General features: G+C 29.8%; 1 protein-coding gene across 1 annotated transcript; it reads right to left on the bottom strand.

The window, feature by feature from the left end:
* Positions 1-7423: 7423 nt before the first annotated feature.
* LOC100253653 (single-stranded DNA-binding protein WHY1, chloroplastic) lies at positions 7424-13458 on the bottom strand. The gene is made up of 7 exons (XM_002277242.4): positions 13104-13458; positions 12596-12690; positions 12369-12461; positions 10041-10135; positions 9299-9372; positions 7964-8052; positions 7424-7713 (listed from the first exon to the last, which is right to left on the bottom strand). The coding sequence occupies exons 1-7, from the start codon at positions 13345-13347 to the stop codon at positions 7597-7599; spliced, it is 807 nt and encodes a 268-aa protein (XP_002277278.1). The 5' UTR covers positions 13348-13458; the 3' UTR covers positions 7424-7596.
* Between the last annotated feature and the right edge of the window lie 12348 nt (positions 13459-25806).

Here is a 25806-nt window from a genome sequence, read left to right as displayed (position 1 = left end):
CCCAAAAAATTATTAAGAAAATTAATTTTTTTTTTCACTATTTTTATCATAAAAAATATAAAAGAGAATCAACTGCAATTAAAAATTAGCTAAACATTTATATATTTTTAAATTACATAATCTTTATATAGAAAAATAAATAAATAAAATGAATTAAAAGAGCCATAAAAAAATAATTTATTAACTTTAAATTTGTTTAGTTTTCTTTTTTTCCCTCTAATATTCATAAACCAAATATAGCATTAGTAAATGACTTATTTAATTAAAAAGGTTATTGAAAACCCAATTTTGTAAATCTAACCCTTCATTATTTTTTTGGCATCATTTTTAAAAAAACACTCTCATTTTTTCCTTATAAAAATAATTATTTCTTTTAAAGCATTCATGTAAATACTTAAAATAATCAAGGGTATTTATATATATAAAAAAATGAGTTACTCTTCAAATATAAGGATTATTTTCATCATTTTTAACTAATTAGGTTTTAATAAATTGAGTTACTCTTCAAGTATAAGGATTATATAAAATTTTGTAGAATGGTACAAAATATAATATACAAGAAATTGTATTGAATACTTTAAAAATATCACTCAATTTTCTATTAGTATAAATAAATTTACATTATATTAGTGACAAAAAAAATTCTCTATTACTCAATTACATTAATACTATATTGCAAAATTAAATTACTATAGAAAATTAATAATTGTTGATTTTTTTTTTCAAATAATCATAAATGATTTAATAATACGGAATGAAGGGTATGCATTTACATGGTCAATTACATTTATATTTGAATCAATCTTACTTCATTATATCATGTAGATTTTTTTTATAATATTCTACAATTAAATTACAATAGGAAATCAATAATTATCAAAACAAACTTTTTTAAAAGAATTTTTTTATAAAAATATTCATTTATTTAACTTTTATTTATTTTAATTAAAAAAACATATAAATAAGTGGGAAAAAAAAGATGATGAACTTAGGTGAGATCGTATTTATTGCTTTTTTAGTACAATTTATTTTTATATGGTAACAATATGAAACATATAAGTGAGTGGAAAATTGAATATTATAATTCTTATATAAATGTGTTTATACATATTTAATTTGAAAAGTAAATTGTTTTCCTTTTATACATGGTTAGGTTAAAATTTAAAAATGGCTTCAAAACATGATATTGGTTGGGAGCATGCAGAACCTGTTGGTGATAGTAGAAGAACCACAAAGTGTAAATATTGTGGGAAAGTTATACATGGTGGTATAACAAGATTAAAGCAACACATCGCACATATATCTGGACAAGTGGAAGGATGTCCACGTGTACTGGTAGAAGTGTCACATAGTGTTAGACAACATATGTCTAATACTTCAAAAGAAAAAGCACAGTTAAAGAAAAAAAAAACGACTTTTGAATTCCTTAAATAGAGAAAATTTCTATGAAATTGATGAGGGTGATTCTGATGATGAAATTGAGGAAGTTGCTATGGCTGATTTTGAAAGAAGACAAATGAAGCAAGCAATGAAAGAAAGTCGTCGAATTTTTGAAGAAAACGGACAAGAGCATCAAAAGGGTGGTAGTCTCTCACAACCTTCTAATGCTAGGATTAAGCGCGGATTGACATGTAGTTTCAATGTAAGAGAAGAAGCTAGCATACCTCCAAAAGGAATTGATCCCTTCATGTTCCCATCAAAGCAGAAATCAATAAAAAATGTGTTTTCTACTGAAGGCGTGAAGAAAATGGGTAAAGTTATTTCTAAATTCTTTCTCTTTAATGCAATACCCTTTAATGCAATTGACAGTGGGCCTTACTATCAATCAATGATTGATACCATAGCAAAAGCAGGTCCAGGCATCAAGGGTCCCACGGGATACCAAATTGGAAATACATATTTGGAAAATGAGGTGTAAGAGCTTGAGGTATACATAACAACATTGAAGGCTAAATGGCCTATATATGGGTGCACAATCATGTGTGATGGTTGGAGTTCTAGGACTAGAAAGCCTATCATCAATTTCATGATTTATTGTGATAGAAGTATGATATACCATTCTTCAGTTGACACTATCAACATACCTAAGACAACATACTACATCTTTTCCCTCATGGATAAAGTTGTAGAGGAGGTTGGAGAGGAAAATGTTGTTCAAGTAGACATTGATAATGAGGCAAGTTTTAAAGCAGCTAGTATGTTGTTGATGGAGAAGCGGAATCATTTTTTTTGGTCTCCTTATGCAGCCCACTGTATTGATTTAATGCTTGAAGATATTTGAAGCATGAAGCAGATTAAAGAGACATTAGATCAAGTTAAGATGATCACAAGATTTATTTATAATAGCTTGAAAGTAGTGAATTTGATGAAAGTGTTCACCAAGGATAGAGATCTGTTAAGGCCAGGAATAACCCGTTTTGCCACTGAATTCATTTCACTTGAGAGTCGTATACGTTATAAGGCTGATTTGAAAAGAATGTGCACAACAAATGAGTGGCGTGAATTCAATAAAGATAGGAGCAGAAAAAGTCTAAGAGATAAGGTATCCAACCTTATCTTAAGTGATCGATTTTGGAAGAAGGCAGGGGAAGTTCAAACCATCATGGAACCTCTTGTTAAATTATTGAAATTGGTTGATCAAGATAAAAAGCCCACACTATCAATCATTTATGAAGCAATGGATAGAGCTAAATTGACAATCAAGGCACCGGTCAAGCAATGGGAAAAGTATTGGGAAGTCATTGATAGAAGGTGGGAAGGTCAATTACACAGACATTTGCATGTTGCATATAATAAAAAAATTCTTTATATATTTTTTATTATTTTTTTCAAGTACAAATTATTATAAACTGATCATTATTTAACTTATGGCAACATATTTTTTAAATCCAATGCTCCAATATTCAAAGCATTTCTCCAATCATTCGGAAATTAAAGTTGGATTAAAGGAGGTTATTAAGAGATTAGAGCCAGATTTGGATAGACAAGCAAAATCTATTAACGAAGTATAATAATAGTTTATGACCTTTATATAATGCATTTTGCATTAAGAAAAAAAAAATGTTAATGATGTAGGTGAAATTATTTGTTGATGGCCAAGAAGAATTTGGAAGTGTACTTATAATGAAAGCAATAAATCAATTTCTTCCAGGTACTCAATACATTTACGTCTATTACAAATAAGAAATTATCATCATTTTTTGTTAAATATATCATAGTGATTAATAAGTATGCATTTTCTTTATTATAGCAAAATGGTGGAACAACTATGGCGACGAAGGTCCACATCTATAAAAGATTGCTGTTAAAATTTTAAGCCAAACTTGTTCTTCATCAGGTTGTGAAAGAAATTGAAACACATGGTCATTAATTCACACAAAGTTATGCAACCGTTTGGCAATGAAAAAGTTGCATAAGTTAGTTTATGTGCACTACAATATGCGACTTCGAGTTAAGAATTTGATGCAAGAGTGAAGCAATGAAGATTTATACAATCCAATTGATCTGAATCATATCTTTAATGATGATGATATATTAGATGAGTGGATACGAGAAGGAGAGGAGCCTATTTTATCATTTGATAATTTGGATTGGTTGGATAAAGGTTTTCCCACTAATGAAGAAGGTAGAGAAAGAGATGTTGATTCCCGTCGTAAAGGTAAGGCTTCTAGAACAATTTCTTCAAGTTCTAGTAGTGATGATGGTGACAATAGGGGCAGTAGGCGGGGTGGTGGCACTAGTGGGGGCAATAGAGGAGTTGGTGGCACTAGTGAGGGTACTGGAGGAGATGGTAGCACTAGGGGCGGTTATGTTAGTCAAGTAGATCCCGACATGTCATGGGCACAAGGAGGTGAAAAGTACTATGCCACACAAGATACAGATCATGGATATTGACCAGGGATATGGGAACAACGAAAGCATTTGGAAAGACTAACTACATTTCCTAGCGATGATGATTATTCTAGTGGGCATGATTATCATAGATCAAATTATCACCATATTGATGAGCACTTACAAAATTTGGGTATAGAATTAAAGCCGTATTTTAGAGGGGTGGATGATAGATCATATCACAACTTTAGAGACCGTGATAGCTCTTCCAGTACTTTTAGTAGAAGTGATTTTAATCAATTTCCAATGATGCATCCAGAGGGATATTCAAATACTGGAACACGAGCTAGTGACTCATATGAATATGATCAATCTTCTAGTAGCAGTAGCATTGCTTATCGAGGTTTTGGATACTATCAATCTGGATCCCGAACAGCCTTCGAAACCATATTTTCCTGATTATGGATCATCAAGCCAATCATCTCATCCAACATATTCGAGTTATGAACAAATCTTTCAACCATATCCTCACTACGGGAATTGCCACCCCAATTTGTATGCTCATCGTAGAACTGATGATGATGATTTTGAACCCCCTCGTCATTCAACATGGAATCGATTATTGTATTGTATGTGTTGTTAGTAAAAATGTTATTATATTTGAAATAAAATAACATTCTTTTATTAGCATTATCATAAATAACTTTGAACAGATACTTTTATAACTATTTAAATAATGTTAAATGTGAGACAATTTTATTTTATTAATATTTTGAGCTTATTTAATTGTATTTTTTTTTTTATGATTTACATAATATTTTTATATTTTTTTGAATTTTTTAATTAGCTTATTTTACGTATCGCCCGATACTAAACCGATACACCAAGACTAATACGCCTCGGGACCCTCCGAGTTAGTGACCGATACCGCGACTTTGAACCATACAATCGACCGTAGCCCTAGCTGCAATAGTCTCGTCCATTACTGCAATGTAGTTGGCCATAGCTTAACTATTGTAGTCTAGTCCATCACTATTGCAGACTAGCATAGCCTTTGCAACACATTTTCACTGTTGCAGTCCATTTTGATTCAGACACACTTCTTGTAGTTGCAGTAGACTCCACTCTTGCTACAATCATTTCATTTTTTGAGCTATTCTAATTCTAGTCCAAGGAGTGCATCTTAGGCAAGTTCTTAATTGTTGAATCTTATAGGTAGGATGTCGGTTTCTCTTGCACGAAGATTGATCTTCGAGAAAGGTGGATCTACTTTAAAGAGAGTGCTCTCTCAAACCACGAGCATACTAATATAATAAGTGGTTAAACTCTTCGGTGGTGTTTGTTTTTTGGCTGAATAGAAAAAACCAAATATTTTGGTTTTTTTTATTCAACTAAAAGTACCTTGTTGATATTAATCAATATAAATAAACTAAACTTATTATCAATATGTTTAGTTTAATTATATTGGTTGACTTCATTAAATTATTTTTAATTGAATAAAGAAAGTTAAATATTTTGACTTTTTCTATTCAGCCAAAAAAATAAACATCACCTTTATTTTCCTGTCTTGATTGTTGTACTTTGGGGCCCAGTGTTGTCGTCACTTAGCATCAGCCCTCTAGAATTATCAGAACCAACAACCAGAGCCAACATTTTGTATTTAATGTGGGGCGATTAAGTGGAGAAGCGGGTGGAGCAGCAATAGCAGGAGCCTCCCCGAAGTTGGGAAAGACCAAGCCATTTTTGAATGGAAATTCAACTTCTTATTCTATTCCCACTGACAACGTCACGTCTTGCGTCAATAACAAAACTAAAGTCTCCCTCTTCGGGTTCAACTCACCTTTTATATACTTCTCCAAATGACCCATGAGACAATACTACCATATTTTGTCATGCAACTCTTTTGGCCATTATTAATAGCTATCTTCATCAAACATCGCTATAAAAGGGTGTATAAAAAGCCTGAGTGATGTGAAAAATTTGCTTGAATAGAACCAATTCGACATGATTTTTTTATAATTTCGATTTCACAGGTTGAAAATTGAATTGAATTGGGTTATTCCACGGTTGTCTGTTCTAAAAATAAAAAATAAATCAAACTAACAATTATTCATGCATACACAAATACACCTGCACTATATCTAGAGCTTTTTTTTCCTGGCTGCAATAACACTCCTAATGCTTTGGCTTTGGGCATTTTGAGTTTCTTCCCAAATTTATCACAAATGGTTGATTTTCTAATTGAATTGAACCAAATCGACTTAAACAAATTTAGTGGATGACTGACTTCATATCCACTATTGCTCATGAAACCGATTCTCTCTTAAGATTTGGCCAAACCGTACACACGTCTACCATGCTGATCGAGCCCATGTAGTAGTGGGCTGTTTTGACCTGTGCCACCGGGCCGGTTAGAGAAGCTATATCAATGGGCCAGATATGCCTGGCCGCGCCCCTTTTTCTCCTCAAAATAAATAAATGAAATAAAAATATGGAATAAGCAAAGTGCTTAATTTTGAAATTTGTTTGACTAAAAAATTTCAAATTGCAATTTACGATGGAGAAGTGTACAAAGTGTTATCAGTATCACCGTAGTACGCCATATCTTTATGCTAAAGACATTGCATAAGTTAATAAAATAACCATAAATTAAGGCTAAATTTGGTTCCGGTATTAAGGAAAGAAAAAAATACTAAAAAAAAAATAATTTTCTCAAATTTGATTCACTATGAAAAATATTAAAAAAAATCAAATATATTTAAAATTAGTTAAAATTTTATGAATTTTAAAATCATTTAACATTTATATAATGAAATAAAATTAATTTGATAAAACATACGAAATTTTTTTGTTGATTTTGAATTTATTTTTTATTTTCCTGTCTTTTCTTTTCTTTCTATTTTATCTTCCTCAAATTTTCCAAGAACCTACTCTCAAAGCTTAACCTAAAGTTCTCTCAATGATTAATACATGGATCCTTCATGTTTTGCCATGGAGGGATCTGGTTAAACCTTTGATAAGCGTCCAGAGTTAACCAAATTTGTCAAATCAGGCTCTCTAATTCGTTATAGCTCAGGGAAATTAGATAGACAAATATAGCTTTTAAAACTAGGTAGAAAACTTAAACATGAATTTTTTTGTAAAGAATTTTGTTCCATTTCAACAAATGAAGCCTGAAAACATTACGGCATTGGGGAACACTCACCTGCAAAGCAGAATCGGAACAGCCTCTTTTACAAATCCTGACATGCGAGGTATGCTCTTAATGAATATCATATTTTTTTGTGGGCAAGAAAGCTGTAAGAGAAGAGTTATTTTACATATAAAAGCAAGATTGATGCGTAAATATACCTAAATACCGAAGGTATAATCAAGTTACTTTCTTTATGTTAGACCAAAATGGATGAGGTCACCCATTGTCTAGCTTCTGCTTGCTCCTACAGGAGTCTGCAACATCCACCCTAATTTGAGGTGGAGCATGGGGCGTGTTTATCCTTGCTATGATCATGTATGGATGTCAAAAAATTAGTCATTATCAAATGCTAAGCCAAGGAAGTCTGACTAACAAACATTGTGTTCAGGGGATTATTAGTGTCTGGTTAACCTGTCTGTTCTATTCCATTCTTTAATCTATCTTTATCATTCCATACAATATAGGCATACACAGAAAACCGCCAAAATTTTTGGGAGGATTTTCCCTATAAAAAGGTTGGAAGATATCAAAACACCATTTCCCAGTCCATGCTTTAGAAGTACCAGTGTTTACTATCTGCTCCATTCAAAGTCCCCAGATCTCGGATTAGCATTATTCACACGACTTGTATCATCTGGCTTGATGGAGTTCGCATAGGCATGCCAGCCTAAAAGATATGGCACAATGAACTGCAGAAAATCACAAGAAAATGTTAATATGAGAAACACAGGAGACCAAGTTATCTAGGTTGTCTGGTAATTCAAGTGCTCTATTGACACTCTCCTCCAACCAACACATCCCCCAGCAGGCAACGTATTACCACTACGATACCTTTCTCTTTTCCTTTTTTTTGCTTTTTTGGACGGGGATGTCTAATCATTTCTTTCATTTAAAACACAAAAAGAAATGAGAAGGGATTTAAAGAAAGGCATATCATACATTAAAAGCTGAGATGAGCACAGCAAATTCTGCTCTGGTGACAGGGATATAAATGTTCTCATCCATATTCAAAAGCTTGTTTTGAACACCTTCAAATCAGCCATAACAAAATAGACACAGAGCAAAAGTTAGATTAGAAAAAATAGATGTTTTGTAATCCTAATGGATGTCATATGATAATTTTGATATCAATTTGTAGCATAAAAACAATATAATTAGTATCTCTGAATCTATCACATTGCATGTCAAAAGGGCAAAAAATGACGAACTTCAGTTTGGAATGGTGAATTAGGGCAACAAAATAATAATTCGAACAGAAGCTAAATGCAGGGATTTAGATGCAGATGCAAATCCATTTCAATGTTACAGAGAACCTCATGAAGATTTGAATTAAACAAAACTAGATGCAAGGATGCAGATGCAAATCCATTTCAATCTTACAAAGATTAAGGACATTTCAGCTATAATTGGTGGGATTAATTGTTCAAGGTGGATCATTTAACCAAAGCTTGAACAAGAAACCTTATGCTGCTTCAATGACCAGTAAGACATTAGAAAACGAAATGAAAGATTATAGATAGAGGATGGAATGAATGATTTTTCATTTCTTTCAGTACAAATTCTCAATAATCAAATCAGTGTCTGGCAAAAGAAAATCTAATCAGCATTATAAAATGCATTTAGAAAGTAATCATGATGAGAGAATTGCTAGCTCATAAGATTCTAACCATGAGAGAGAGAAAGTAGTATTTTAAGTGCTATGTTTTCTGGCAAAAAACCTATCTATGGTTGGTGCACATGTTAATCTAAAACACAACCTGAACCTCAAGATATAATGTCTGCACCAAAAACATGTAGGTGTGACCCTTCAGGTACTGAACTTTCTATGACAAACCCAAAGGAATCTATCTTGAAAATTGCATCTAGTCAATAATTGATACTTCTTAAAACATTTGAGCAAACACTCAGTGAATATGTCGAACCTAGGGATGTAGTTTGGGCTGCAAAGATCAGGTTAAGATCAGAAACAAGTAAGCATAGTAAATCCACTACATGCAAACCTAACTTGGCTGGATTTCAGAAGAGAAATTCTCACCAAACCTAGTTTATCCAAGTTGGAGAAAGCAAGTCATTAAAATATAGTTTCATGATTCAAATTTGGGGGGGATCTTCCAAAGCAAAATATCATCATACTTCTAAAAAAGACATTTTTTTCAAATAACTTAAACTTCAGTAGAAAAGAAGACAAATAACAGAGAGCGATATTATTAAGGCATAATAAAGCAAGTAATAACCCAAAATTCACCGACAAGGTTTGAAAGAAAAGAGAATTACTGAGATTGAAGAAATGACCAGAGCCATCTGGGAGCGGCTCTACCTTCAACACCTTCCGGACCTTACCTTCCTCACTGCAAAAAAAGACAATTTATTTTTTTAAGGAGAAACCATAATAACAAAGAAAGAATAATATCATAAAGAAGTATAACTCATTCCTTTTTTATCTACAAGAATCAATGTGGTGCAAATTGAACAGCATATATGCTGAGCCCATCTTGTAACAATGAGAGAAATATGTCGCAGGCCCATGGCAAGATACAATACCACCTTGTTGTGGTTGTCATGTCCAACAATCCTCAGATTTAGACAACTTGAAATAATTGAAACAATGTCTTTTCAAAGTCATTTTACAAAATTGTGGAGCAATAAAACCAAGTAAACAAAAGGCTTCCAAAAGAGCCAGAGTCTCAAAACATTTAAATGCACGCCATCAAATAAAATTAATTAAAATGAACAAATATGGTAACAGAATCCCTCAAGACCCATAGCATCTGCCATAGAGCACAGAAACAAAAACTAACTACAGCTAGAACCCCCTCTGTTTTAACCTACCCACCTCTTTGTGACCATGTAATTCAATCAAAACCAAGACTGTTAGTATCAGTTACAATTAGAGATTTGATTTGGACTAAACCAAAAGAAAAAGAAAGGGAGAAAAAAAAAATACTAACCAATTCCAAAAAGAAACAATAGAAATTTCGCATCTTGTCTAAAAAATGAAGTATGGGATGGATGATACCTTCTTCCTTTAAAAGGATCATGAAAAAATTCGCATGACTCTCTTGCACCAAGGCTAATAAGACTTCCAATTTCAGTCACAGATAATGAGAACACCTGGAGATATGTGAAATCATAAATAATTTGAAGTTTGAAATTTCATTCGCATAATATAAGGACAACTTTCATGCTAATCACGTTTCCTGACTTTGCATATTTGTTAACTCCCTAACTTTTAACATGAAGATACATTATCTATACAACACAATGCATTAAACTTTAGAAGTTTGAGTCATGCTAATTCATATATCGTGTCACATGGACTTCAAATATAAGTGTCTAGCCTGGGCATGGGTAGTTGCTAAATTTATTTAATCCCCAGATCTTGGGACACAGGCCACTACTAAATAACCTAATTTCCAATTTTATCTCATTCCATACCATAGAACAAATTCAAGTGTCTAACTAATATAGAACATCCATAATGTTTACCATTACAACAGACTAGAAATTTGTTCCCTTTTTATGTATGGATACATACCTAATATATAGTCATGCTAGACACATATCTCCTACTCAAACCCAGGTCATTTTCCTATCCAGCATGGGTACTTGGCATACTTTGAAGTGCCCATGCAACACAGCTCAAAAAGATTCCAGATTATGAACTCTAAAACCATTTTTCGAACCTTTATACAGTTGAAATGTAGCATATTTCTGATGCCAAACCCAATAGTTGATGCCTAAGGAAAATTTGAAGAAAAAATGTGGAACTGCTTCTGGAGACATACTCTGCATCGAAGTTTCTCCAGATGCCATTCAGTAGCATCACTAGAAAATTCATGCCAAAATCAAGCTTGATGTGTAATCATGTCCTCAGAAACATCAATTCATGTTGATCACAACTAGTTCAACATTGTAGTATACTACCAAGGACACAAGCATGATTGTTGTAATCTTCATAGTGAAGATCTTTCACACCAAATTGAATCTCAGTCCACAGTGGTTTGAATGTTGCCCTTGATTAAACATCAGGGCATTTAAGGCACTAAAATTTATCTCAATTCAAAAACCCAAATTTACAAAGACCTCCACATAGTATCAATTAGTAAAACAAAAAATCCACATAATATAACAAATCACTTCTTGCGAAAGTAATATGCCACATAAACCTAATCTCTAACGTTGTTCTCAAAACTGGAGTAAAGAACCAAATTATTGGGGTCTCTTCAGGATCAAAATTGAAGAATAAAATCTAGAATCATGACTATAAAATATAATAAAAGAAAAAATTACAAAAAATTTGTATACTTAAACATGTCTTTAACATCACCTAAAATTATAAAATTTTAGAAAAACCCATAATTTAAAAAAAAAAAAAAAAATGGGGAGTTGCAAGGAAATAAATAAGAGCAATGGGGTCCTATATACCAGATCCTAGTGGGTAGCTCTTCAGCACCAAGAATCATGATATTCTATGAAATGTTACAAAAAACAAACGAAAGCTACCAAACTTATATATATTGAATAAAAAATTCAAAAATCCATTTGAAAACATAGGAAATAAATAAGAATAATCAGATATTCAAGCAAGAGAAATTCTGACAATCAAAAGAGCATTTTCATAAAACAGCAAATGACACAGTGCAAAAATAGAAATGACAAACATGGAAGCTAACGCAATTAGTCTCAGAAAAAGAGGATAAAAACTTATGCAACTCAGTTACATAAATCCACCAAATAAACCATGTTCAGATCGTAATATGATTCTTTTAAATGTTTTTTATGGGTCACTAATATTGCTTCCAAAACTAAAGGCCTAAAAGCCCCAAACAAAGACAAATTGTTTCCTTGTCTGGGTTTGAGTATATTGAGATTCCACTGAACTACAATTTTTTAATAAAATCTGGACCATGATGTATGATAAGTGATCAAGACAGAGAGGATTTTATAATCAGGATCAAGGGTTCAAAGGCCATGTGTGAGTTGAACCTTTGAATTAGAAATCTATGGGGAATTAAATGCATTTTGAAACAGCCTACATAGAGAAAATTGAAATGAACATCCACCACAACAACAATAATGCTTTAACTTCTTATAGTGAAAAACAAGTTTTTCCAAGAGATTAACAACCAAATGCCTTTCAGAAAAAAATTATGGCAGAATCCCACCACCAACCAACAAGAAACAGCATGAAAATGATCAATAATTTCTAAACCATAAAGAACTAGCAAGGCTTCTGTCATAATTTCATTGTCTGAAGATAACTTCTTATTGGAATTTTTGCCCAACTCTTAAACCACATTTTCATAGAATAATTAAAAAGGAGAAGCCCCAAATTAGAGATCACCTGCTTTCTGCCCCAATCATATTGTCGAACACCTGCAGCAGGAGCAAACTGGAGCAGCACAAAACCTTCTTTGGACACTTTAAATGCCCCTGACTGCAAAAGACAAAAACTAAACCATTCATTCAAATTCTCAGAATGATACAAGACCGTTTCTAATGCCATGAGTTGCCACCAAACTGAGACCGAACTTCCTACAATGAACAGAATCAAACAACAATCAAACATACATCTAAAGGCGTAAACTCCGGGGCTTTGGGCTCTACCGTAAGAGCAGCTTTCCCTTTGTATATCGAATGACCAACAAAAACCCTAGGCTGCAAAGCTGCGGGCAAACACAAATCCAACCAATATTCCCATCATCCAATTGAGATTAAACTGAAGAACTAAAAGCAAGGATGAAAAATAAAGATAAAACAAATAAAAACAAGTTAACCCGCTATTTGGTTGCTGAAAAAACAGAAATTAAAAATAATAATAATAAAATAAAGAAGAAAAGGAGGTTCTTGAGTTATACGTTGATGTAGTTTCTACAACGAAATACCCCCTGCAACCAGCCAAGTCATTCTAGCGTTAGGCTCAGCTGGCGAAGGTTCTCCCTTCCCTTCCCAATTCGCTTCCTTTTTCTTTACGTTTTCTCAGAAACTAAAAGGGGTACTAGTTCCGCTCCATGTTTTCATTCTCTCGGCAACCAAGCGGATAAGTTAACGGAAATGAAGAGGAAAAAGTCAGTCTCACCTCCTCCAAAAGAAGAGTCATTTGGAGGTTGTCTGCGAGTGATGTTCTGCTGTTGAAAGTAATCCGACTGGCGACATTGCAATGAGCGCTTTTTACGGAAGTGCCTGGTTGTGGAAAGCAGAAGAGGAGTTCGTGAAGTGAAGCTCAAGGGTGAGGAGGAGTGGAGCGAGGAAAGGGAGTGATTAGGGCATAATCTAGGGTTTTGGATGGTGAATGAGGAAGAAAGCAGGTGCAGGTGATGCATTCTTCCGCCTCTATTCTTCTTAACCCCCAATTTCGCTTCGGAAGATAGAGCTTTTAACTTTGAAGCAATGAGGCTGCTGACGATGCCCTGAGGCACGCTGCCGTTTCTTATTACTATATTACAAAAGTTAATTTCGTGAGAATAAAAAGTCTGTTGGCATCTTAGGAAATCTCAAGCCCCTTTAAATTTTTAATACAAAATTTTTTTGAAAATTTGTTTTGAGAATATGTTATTTTTCGAAATTTACACTATATGAGATATTTTCATAAAAATTAAGTTGGGACCAAAAAAAAATATTATTGAAAATAAAAAATTATTTTTAAGAATTATTTCCAAAAAAATTAGGATTTATTTGGTCATATTTTCTTAAATTTGTTTTTAAAAAATTGTTTTTAAATTAAAGAATATAAAACAGTTTTCTTGTGTTTTATAAATATAAGAGTGTTTGACGAATTGTTTTTTAAAAACTTTTTTCAAAATAAAAAACAAAAAACTTGTTTGTATAAAATGATTTGATTTTCTTGGATAAACTGTTTCTAAAAATGATTTTTTTTTTATTTTATAAAAACATTACTAATTCAATTTATATAATATTAATTAAATTTAATTCAAGTCTTATTAACAATAAAAATAGTTTTGTCATTACAAATAAATTAAAAAATATATAGTTTTTAATAAAACATTAATAATAATATTATAATAAAATCATAAATTATATCTTTTTATTAAAAAAATATTATTTTAGTATATATTAAAACCATAGGATATTAACATCTTCGTAATTTTTTTTCTTAAATGAATAATAACAATTTAGAATAATAAGTTTTAGAAATATTTTATTTAAAATGAATAAATAATAAATTTTAACTTTTTTAATATGTAAATAAGTCAAGTTTTTTATTTCCGTGTACACATTTAGTATTGAATTACAATATAATATTTTAAAATGTTTTTAATTTAATTTACAATTAATTAAATTGGTTTTTTTATTCTAAATTATTCTTAAATTTTATTTAAAATTATTAAAGAATTTAAATTATTAATTATTTCTTACTTAATTTATAATCTATTTATCTAAATTCAAAAACTATAATTGTGTATAAAGGAGAAACAATAAAGTCATAACTCATATATCAGTTTTGATCTTATTTTTTAATGACTAGGGATCTAATTGGTTGTTGTTTTTTAAAATTATTTTATAAAACAGTTTTTAAGAATAATATTTTGTATTTTCAGAAACAAAAATTGTGTTTGTAAACTGAATTTTGAAAAGCGGTTTTATTCTTAAAAAAAAAACATGTTTGATTAAGTTAATAAAAAAAGTTTTTTAAAACAAGTAAAACAAAGAAAAAATATTTGGAAGTTATTGTTTTTTTTTTAATTAGTGTTTAATTCAATTAACTTGATATTGTAAATATATAAATAATTTTTAAATTCACACTTCATTTAAATTAAAAAAATTCTTCCATTTTAAAATTTATTTGCACCTATTATATTTTTTAAAAAACAAATTATTACTTTGTAAACATGTATAACTATATTTGATTTATATAATATTTTTATTCATACATATAGTAAACTCCTTAATTATTTTGGTAACATTTATTTTCATCAGAAATGCATCATACTAATACATGTTTTCATTTTAAAAAAGAAAATCATGTAAATTACACAATATATAGTAACACATCAATACTAAAATAAATACTATAAGTACTTGTGATATTAACATCATATTTTAATACAATATATTAAAGTTCTAATAATAATTTTGTAGATAATATATACGTTCACTTAGCAATAACTAAAATAAGAAGAAGAAATATGATAAATAAATAAAAAAATACCCAACAATGCTACGCCCACAACAACCAATAAGTAAAAGTAGACTTTAAAGATTTGTTGTAGACATTGGGCATTGTAAGTTGGCAACTACTTATTGAGGTTGTTGTGGATCATACTCATCAACCCATATAAAGTAGCGGGGATGTTCCTACAATACTTAAATTGTTAAAAAGAATTAAATTATGATGTGTGTATTTTATTAATATCAATATATTTTCATGTGATAAATATACTTACATGATATAATGGACAGCGATAAAACCAATGATCATTGTTCTTCTGTGTTTTCGACATGAAAATGTGCATACGTCTACACCCACAATAACACATGGGTTTTTTGTCCATCCTACTTTTACAATTATAAGTCAAATTTATAAGCAACATTTAACCATTGGAAATTACAACACACATCACATAACACTAACAACAACTAGTTAACAATTAATAATAAATTCTAACATATAATTGACGTATAAAAAAAATATTTAGAATTAAAAACAATATAAGTCATGGATTGATATTAATATGATTTGACCATATCACTTGAGCAATTTGATCTCTACAAGTTGTCAAAGATGTTGTACTCTCATTTGATAAATCAATTGAGTGGCTTGTGCTACCTATACTCTCTTCTTGACCTTGGACTAAAAAATCTTCTACCTCATATTCTCTAAACAATCAATCATTTCGAGTTGATAGATAAATCCAATTATGAAAGATACAACATGCAACAACAATTGATGGTAGTCTATTTAGCTTATAACAAAACATTATCCTTAATATTGAAAATCATGTCTTCAAAACACCTTTCAATAATATTCCAAAGAGATGAATATTTATAATTAAAAAGTTCTTTATACTTGACAAGTTGATTACGTCTACCCTAAAATTCTTGTAAATGATATCACTTAACCTCGATATGGTGGTAGAAATCCAGATGTACAAGGATAACCAAAATCAACTAAATAATATTTTCCTTCACTTGGCCAAGGGAATTGGACTTCTGGTCTCGTTAATGCATCCAAAAAGACATGTGCATTATTCGTTGTTCATTCCCTACCAACATAAACAAATGTGAACATCATGTCAAAATCACATGCACACATAACATTTTGCGTTATAATTGTTTTCTATCACTAAAACTGGTTTGTCTTTTAGTTGCAGTGTTTTCAAAGGCGTTGGTGAGGCTCGCTTCAGGGCACGCCTTGAGACGAAGCATTCCCAAAACATGTTGAAGCGTTCACAAAAGTGCTAGACTCCTAAAAGGCGCACGCCTCTAGAGTTGAAGCGTATCTAAGGTGCGCTTCTTGTGCGCCTTCAACGCATCAACACTTGAGGCGTAGGCCTTGGACATGTTTTCATTGTTATGACTAGACAAAAAAAAAATACATAAAAGGTTGTCGTTAACCAAAAGAGCCTGTGAAAAATGCAATCAAAGGAGAAAACACTAAAAAAACCCTCATTCTTAATTCACCATTGGTGAACTGTGGCAACGATTCACTCTAGCATTGATAGCTTCGACATCTTCCCATTGCTTTAATCCCGACATGGTCCTCAGCTCTTCCTCTTCCTCCCCATTCTTAGCTCTTCTTTCATCTCCTTCTTCCTTCTTTGTTCTTTTCTTTTCTCCAGTTCTAATATCTTCTTTATTACCAAATTGGTTTTATATTTCATTTTCCATTTTATATTGCTCCTTTTTTTTTCCTATTTTTTTTCACACCTATTTGTTTTTTTTTCTTATCTTTCTGTTTTGTTTTAGTTTTTTAAAAAACATCTTGATCTCTTTGTTTAATGAAGTTGGCATTTTCCACTCATTTTTTCTATGTAAAAAATTTGCAAACCACTAATTTCTTTTTCCATAATTGATTTTATAGTAAATAGTAAAAAAAAATTAGATAATTGATTTTTGTAATTTTCTTTAATTGTTATTTTTTTTCAAACAACAAAAAAATTAGACAATCAATTTAATATTGAAATTATTTAGAATCTAAATTTGTAGACTTTGAACTTCATTAAATAATTGAAATTTTATTCTTTTATAGTCTAAAAAAGGTTATGAAATTAATTTGATATTTAATAGAAAAAATTTATATAATTCAATTATCTTTTAAATTTTTTATACATTTTAAATTATATTTTAATATTTATTAATTCTATAAATGATAGTCTCAAAAGGCTTACGACTTAACGCTTTAAGGGTTATGACTCGCCTCAAAGACACAAGAACACTTTGCCTCACGCTTTCACCTTTAAAAACTTTGATTAGTTGGGACTCATGTGCTAATATGAGTGTCATCAATTGCATCAATACAGTCTTACAACAATATATATATTATTAAGGAAATAAAAAAAAATTGTCATGAAAACTTCTTATGTACATGAGATTCATATTTATAAATATATATTAATTTTTACCTTAAACCATTGAAAATATTTAGGATTACAAACAACATATGAATGCACCTCATTAGCCATATTGTTAGGATGTATGAGAATTTTGCCTAGTTGACATAATGCTCGTCTAACTTCTTTAAAGTGTTGAGCAACAGTCTTTATGGAATATTGAAAACCCTATGCTACAACCCTCATTCTCACATTATGTCCTACTATTAGTAATAGCATAGCACCTACATTTTCAACTATCACTAATCATGTATCTTGCAAGTTTTCATGTCTCTTAAGATGATCACAAAGGTTTAGAAATGTTTGCTTATCCATTCAAAATAGTTCATAACATATCTGAGGGTGACTATCTATCATATATATCTCTAACAAATTGTGCACCACTTAACATTGATGTCCTTTGAGGTGTCTTCAATAGAAATATTTTCTCGTACTCATTTATTATGTGAGCAATAAAAAACTCATCTACATCATCATCCCTTTCAAAATATGAAGTTGAATCGTATAGTGAATCACTACTTATACTATTATCATCCATTAGTTACTACATAAAATAAATTAAATCACAGTATAAAATAACATCAAATGAACATTCAAATACATATAATATAAGTTTTATAACCATAATTAATATTGACGCAAACCACAAGGTAAATGATATAGTAAAAGAGTCTAAACAAAAAATAAATGGTAGATATTACAATGTCATCATAATACTAATTCATCATAATGTTGTCATATTTAAAGCTTATCAAGTCATGCCATTTTCCTCTCACCAAGCATATTTATAAAAATTTCTCTCTAATCTAAAAATGTAAACTTCTTAATAGCCTTTAAATATTTATCATTATTTGGTAAGTCAATGACTTGTAAGGCAATCGTGTCATTTTTTATGCTAAAATCATTAGTACTTGCACTAGTAGCTTTATTACTAGTTCCACTCTTATATCTCTCTACTTTAGCCAATAATGCTTCAGTTCTAGTATTAGATGTCTCAATTCTAGCCTTAGATGCTTTAGCCCAAGCTTTCAAAGCATCACCCATTTGACTTAATCTTGACTCTTTCTTGCTTGTACAATCTAATTGAGAATTACTTGTACATTGTCTAGAATGGGTGGTCACTCCTCTCACAAGCTCTGGTTGTAGAGGATCATCAAGAATCTCGCAATCTACAACCACATGCACTCCATCATGTTCTAGATTGTGATCCATCTCATCCTTATCATCGGTGTTTGGTGGATCTTGGGTGAAAGAATAGGGAAGGACACTAGTTATTGTTGACGAATTAAAGATCAATCATAGCAACTTGTAGTGTAGACATCCTTTTGAGCAAAATTTCTTTGTATTTGGGTGTGTCTAATAGAAAAAAAAAAAAAAAAAAAACAAACACAACATCACCTTTAGTGTATACCAAATATTTGAGAATAAAAAAGGATTACTTTATAAATAGTTTTTACCCGAATGTAATTTTTTCATGTTTCCTCTAAAGCATGCACTGTATTAGTTTTAGCATCTCAACGAAATCTAGTATGCTTTAATAGATCAAAAAACTCACGGTGCATTGCACATAATCTATCATACTTTTGCTTAAGCTGATTCAAATTGAAATTTCTTTTCCTTTGACTATTGAAGTCAAGTAACATCCTCCTCCATGTGGTGGTATTAAATGCACTGCTATCCATGTTACCTTTATTAATAAATATCTTTTCTATATTACCTCTCTATGTTCTTGCATCCTCAACATCTGTAATCTCAGTTGCTTTCTATACAATCCCAACACAAAATTTGAATACTTTTATTTTATTTAAATATTTTAAGAAGTGAATGTAACAGTTATGATCAACAATATTATATCATACACACATCGTGCCTTTTAAGCTAATAGTTAAAAGAAATACTCAAAGCTTACTAATAAATAAATAAAATAGAAATTGAAACATATTAAAAGGACTTAAAATATTTTTTATCTAAACAAATCAACAATAAGTTTATATAAGAATCAAACAAAAGTCGGAAAAGAAAAATTATGAAAAGGAACCAAAAAAATCTACTAACTTTGATATTAATATTGATTATTACATCACAATTTATGTTTTCATTCATGAGTTTAATCTATAGAGTTCTGTTGTGAATTGAAATAATTAATTGTTTACTTAGCAACATTAATTATTAGGTGGTTGGAATTATTAATTAATTGTTTACTTACTAGTATTATCAATAATCATATTTAAATGTTGAACTCGTCTTATGGATCATTTTTAAATGAATAGTTTTAATCTAATTGAGGTTTGGTTTCAATGTGTATATTACTTAATTATTTATTCACTACCATATTTATCAATGAATCATATGAGTGATATATCATTAAACTAGTCTTATGAGTCATAAAGGTCATTCAATACCATATTTATTCAGTATCATATTATAAATTGATGCATGTTAGTTTGATTTATTAAGTACCATATTTATCAATGAGTCATTTTTGTTGTTACACGACAAACCACAAGATGGTAATATGCAAATATTAAAAAATAAAATGCCTTGATATCCTTCCACCCCATTCCAAAAAAAGTGTCATTTGGATAATAACATTTTTCAAATAGATGAACTATAAATTCTATAATAATAAAAAAAATATTAAGATGCTAAATAATTTATGAACTTAAAATAAAAGCTCATGTCTAATAAGAACTAAAACTTTTTTATTTTTTATTTCTTGATAGATAAGAACTAGAAACAAACAATTGTTAACACAAGTGTCACTCTTGGACCAATCCCATGCAAATAAATTAAGGCAAAACCATAAGACTTAGGCATTTTGCAAAAACATGAAAGTTAGGAATTTTACTCCTTGAAACCATAGTACATGCCTTACAAATTCTGATTTAACATTTTTTTTATTGGCAAATTAGAACTAAACCTTAATTAAATAATTTTTTAATATATAATTGAATCCATAATACATGTCTCACGTCTCCAAAGTTGTGGTTAAATCCATATGATCTATTTGTTTGGTTAAATGTGCATAAAATGAAATAATATATTGAACAATGTAATGTAATGTTTAGAAAAATAAACACTTATTTAAAAAAGGTGTAGATTTATAAAAATTAAAAAATTAGATATAATTAATCACGATTCAATCAAAAGTACAACCAAAGTATTTTATCAAATAGTAAGCCACAGAATTCAATTAACCATGACAACCTTGAAATGGGCATCACCTTGCTAGTTTTTCCATTTGTCTTAGGCACTCAAACACTCAATTACAAAATAATTATAATTGACTCTCAACCTTCATGATATAAATATCCTCAGAGAGAAATATAATATTTTGAAAAAATAATAAATACTTTGATAAATTAATAAAATTATTAATTTATCAATTAATTAATAAATTTTCCATAAGGGCAAATCTATTAATATATAATATGAGAATAATGGAACATATCCTATTGAAAATGATATTTAAGATATCTAATTCTATATCATCTAGTCAACTGTACATGGTGTCTCAACAAGCACCGAATACTAGGTATATGACATAAGAATGAAAGCCCGCCTCATAATTCTAATAAAAAATTATCTCTTTGGAACAATTGCTAGCAAGGACTTAAAATCAAGTTGAGAGGAACTTCAGTACAAGAAGCCATGAGAGTGACAACATGGAAAAACATAAATCAATCTACATTGGTTTGTGAGGGAAAATTGGAAACATAATCCACATGAGAGTCGTGGAATGGTTTTTTAAGATTCCTATAAATTAGTTCAGATTTATAAAGAAAACAACAATTTAAGGGTTAGAATGGGAACCAAATATACAGGGCATGCCAAACTCATATTTCACATGGTTTATTCTCTCTCTACCAATTCAAGATACAACAAATTTGGCACACCACTCCTCAACAAACATGTTCTTTTCTCAAACGACTTATAAAAACTTATTAAATGCATTCACCATAAAATATTACCACACAACTTCAGTCTTTAATTTAAGCTAGAAAGGAAGAGGGTATAAACTATTTTACACTAATTTTAGCCCATTGCAAGAACTCTCTTTGATAAGTGACATAGCCCCTCAAACTTATCATATTATGTTCTAAAAACCCTTAAAAAAGTAATCATATTATGATCTAGAAACGATAGTAGAACAAGATGAATAGCACAAATAGAAGTAACAAAAAATAATCACATTTTTCCCAACAAATTTCTCAGATCAACAAAAAAAAATTCTGACTTTAATCATTAATTTAAGCTGAAGAGGTAAAGGGTAAAGACTTTTTTACATTGATTTTGGCCTACTACAAGAACTCTCTTGGATCATTTACATAGCCCCTCAAACTCATCTCTACTACCCACATAAAGCTATTTGTGCTCAAATCTTAGAACAAAACATGATTCAAATTCATAAAATCATAGATAAATCCAAAAACAACTAGAAAAACCTCCAAAAAAAAAAAAAAATCATATTATGCTCTAGAAATGGAAATTGAACAAGATGAGTACCATAAATAGCAATAGCAAAAGAAATAAATAAATAAAAACATTTTCTCCAACAAATTTCTCAGATTTATCAACAAAAAAAAATCATAACTTTTCCAGATCTAGCATAAAAAAACTTCAATATATATATGGATTTGGTGGAGTTGACCTTTGTCTTGTGCTGGAGAAGACACTTTCAGTGGGAAACACAGAGAACAACAGGCAATAAAAATAAGAATAATGAAAACAACAACTAGGAAACACGGAGAACAAGATTGCTCTTTTTGTTCTCTAAACAATTAAAAAAAACAAGGAAAATAAGGGTCTGTTTGGTTGTTGTTTTCAAGAACTATTTTCTATTCTTGAAAACAAAAAACACTAAAAACATGTTTGGGGAAAGGTGGTGTGTTTTTGTTTTTTGTATTTTCATATTCTCAAAAACTACTTTTTTGAAAACAATAAAAATATGTTTTCATTATTTTTTCACTGTTCAAAGAACAAATTGTTCTCCATATTTTCTCTTTTTTCTTTTTGTATTTTCCTAACTACTTTTTGCGTTTCCACAAAGGTAAGCTCCACCACACCCCCACTTGCAAGTCCTTTCTTATTCCTTAAATTATTGAAATCAATATACTTACACATGGTTACAAAGTCATCATTTGTTTAAGAAAAATATAACTGGTGTAAAAATTTCAAAATTGAATAATTTTTTTAATTTAAATGAATTGTGCATATAAAAATTATTTATATATTTATAATATCAAGTTAATGGAAGAAAACACTTTATTAGTTAAAAACAACAACTTTCAAACATGTTTTTGGTTTTACTTATTCTATAAAAAAAAAAAATTATTAACTCAACCAAACATGTTTTTTTTTTTTTAGAACAAAATTGTTTTTCAGATTTCAATTCCCAAACACAATTTTTTTTTTTTTATTAAGAATAGAAATAACTCTTTTTTCCAAACATATTTTTAGTGTTTTTTGTTCTTAAAAACAAAAAACGGTTCTTCAAAACAACAACCAAATAACCCTTAGATATATTTTTTGAATTCCAAATTATTTTTTAAAATTTTTTATAGCCATTAATAAATTCAATACAAAGTGTTACTTAATTTGAAGTTCTTTTTCTAATGAGAAAATTTACAAAAATATAATTATCTACGAAAAAAAACAATAAAGTCATTATAAACCAATTTTTATTCTTTTTTTTTTTTTTTGTATTAATGGGTTTATTATTTGAGTTTCAAATTATTTTTAAAAATTACTAAACCTATTAATAAATACAATATATTAAGTCTTGTTTAATTTGGTACTTATTTTTCAAGTGAAAAATAAATAAATAAAAATAATAATGATTCTATGTATAAGATAAATAATAAAGTTATCATAAATCAATTTTTGTATATAAATTTCTAGTATTAATTAGATCATTATTTAAGTTTTAAGTTATGTTTAAATATTACTAGACTCATTAATGAATCCAATACATTAAGTTATATTTAATTTGACTTCATTTGCATAGCAAAAAAATAAAAAATAATAATAATGATTTTATGTAGAAGTGAAATAGTAGAGTCTAAACCAATTGTTGTTCATAAATTTATGGTATTTATAAGCTTATTATTTAAGTCTTAGGTTATTTTTAAAAATTATTAGACTCCTTAATGAATTCAAGATTTGCTTAATTTAGAGTTTATTTGCCTAGTTAAAAAAAATTGAAAAATAATGATTTTTTATGGAAGATAAACAATACAATCCTTATAAACCAATTTTTGTCCACAAATTTATGGTATTAACGAATTTATTATTTGAGTTTTAAATTATTTAAAAAAAAATTACTAGACTTGTTAATGAATTCATTATCTCTCTCTCATTCTATTTGTTTAGCTATTTCCAATTATTAATATCATTCGTTATTTAAGAATATATGTTGGATGGATGAAGAATGAGTTGAATTAGTGTAATTATCCTTTGGATATCTTGAATATTTTTCTATTCAATTTTAATAAAGATACCAAGTAGTAATTGAAAATGTGTTAAAGAGGAAATATGTAAATACTTTTCTCCATATATATATTTTTTGTGAAAATACCATGCACTTCTATATAATGTACATTTTTTCAAAGTATTCTTCATGTTTTAAAATGTTTTTTAGAATTAGTTATTTTAAAAAAACTCTTAAAATATCTTAATTTGTTTTGAAGCAAAATTGAGATTTGAAGAATTGCAAGCTTATTTTGAGTGATTCACCCTAGTACCATATGAGATACCTAAAATTAAGTTAGAGCATTATTTTTTAATTGAAAATTTCTAAAGCATGAGATAGTTGGATTCCATGTAATTTAGTTTGCCTTGTTATGGAGATGAATACTTGATTAGAGCCACAAATTGTGCTCTAATGGGATAATTAGAGAGTGAATTGTGTGATAAAAATGCTTAACTCATTCCACTTAACTCAAATTATTGCTAAGACCCTAGATAGAGTCTCACATATATCTTAAGCTAAAATCTAGGTTTAAGAGATGAAAAGGTTGCAAGTTACAAGAACCTCTTTCATCCATGATAGTGAAGGAGCTTATTGTACATATAAGGAGTTCTAAGAGTTCTCAAGCATGATGAGAGCTATGACAAATGAAAATGGAGTAGTTCATAACATAAAAGATGAGAAATGAAGACTATGGAAAGATTTGAAGAGCAAGTAGAGACAAGAAAAAGGGTCGAAGGTCACAACTTAAAGTTCATACATGGGAATTGGAATTCAAAATTTGGCAACAACACATATCTTCACTTTAAAGTAAATTTTGAAAGACTTTCCAAGATTAATTTTGAGCAAGTTATGCATCTTTTGAAACTCCAAAATTCAAGAGTCCAATGCTTCAAATAGTGCATAAATCGGAGTTGAAACGAATAAGTTATAGTCATTTGAAGACAATTGTGCAAAGCTAAAGAACTATTTCGAAATGATTTTAAAATTCAACTTATCTTTCACAAGTACAAACAACAATTAAGAATAACACAATATTGGCATTCAAATCCATAGTTAACAATAAAGCCCCACCAAATGGACCCTTTAAGTAGCGCCCATCAAGTTCCAATAAAAGGTATACAACCCTTCAAGTGTCCTTGTCTTTGTGTTGAAAAACTAAGAAAACACCTTTGAGATAACTAGTTTATTAGCCTTAACAAGAGCTATAGCTCTTGAATTCTTCATTTTCACCATATTCCCATATTTGAGATAAAATGCAACATGGTTTCCATTAATTTTGTCAAGAGCCTTTCTAACCTTTGCCTATTACATTAGACACCAATTTTTGTCTTCAATTCTTCCATAAGTACATCAATTTTTATTTTTGGATTTGAACTAATAAACCCTTAAACATTTTTTGCAATCTAGCTTGATGTTGTCTTAACATTTCTTGTCTCTCTTATACAATTATGTTGACAATTTAGGACTTTATCTTATATGTGACTCCATTAGGCATGGGACAAGCATGAATCCTCTAAGGACAAATGGAATTAGCACATTTACATGTCACTTTAGCTTTCTCATTCTTCATTTTCTCGATGGTAAATCCTTCCTAAATCACATAATCCCTAGTGATCTACATTGTCAAGCATAATCTTATCTCTAGTTATAGGTTTAAATTCCTTGTCCCTCATAAACCTTGCTATTTTAGCTAGTGGGTTCTCATCATTAGTGTTTGTATCCTTTACATCATCATCCTC

The sequence above is a fragment of the Vitis vinifera genome, chromosome 1, assembly GCF_030704535.1.
Source record: "Vitis vinifera cultivar Pinot Noir 40024 chromosome 1, ASM3070453v1".
Lineage (NCBI taxonomy): Eukaryota > Viridiplantae > Streptophyta > Magnoliopsida > Vitales > Vitaceae > Vitis > Vitis vinifera.
This window is presented reverse-complemented; position numbering and strand designations above follow the sequence as displayed.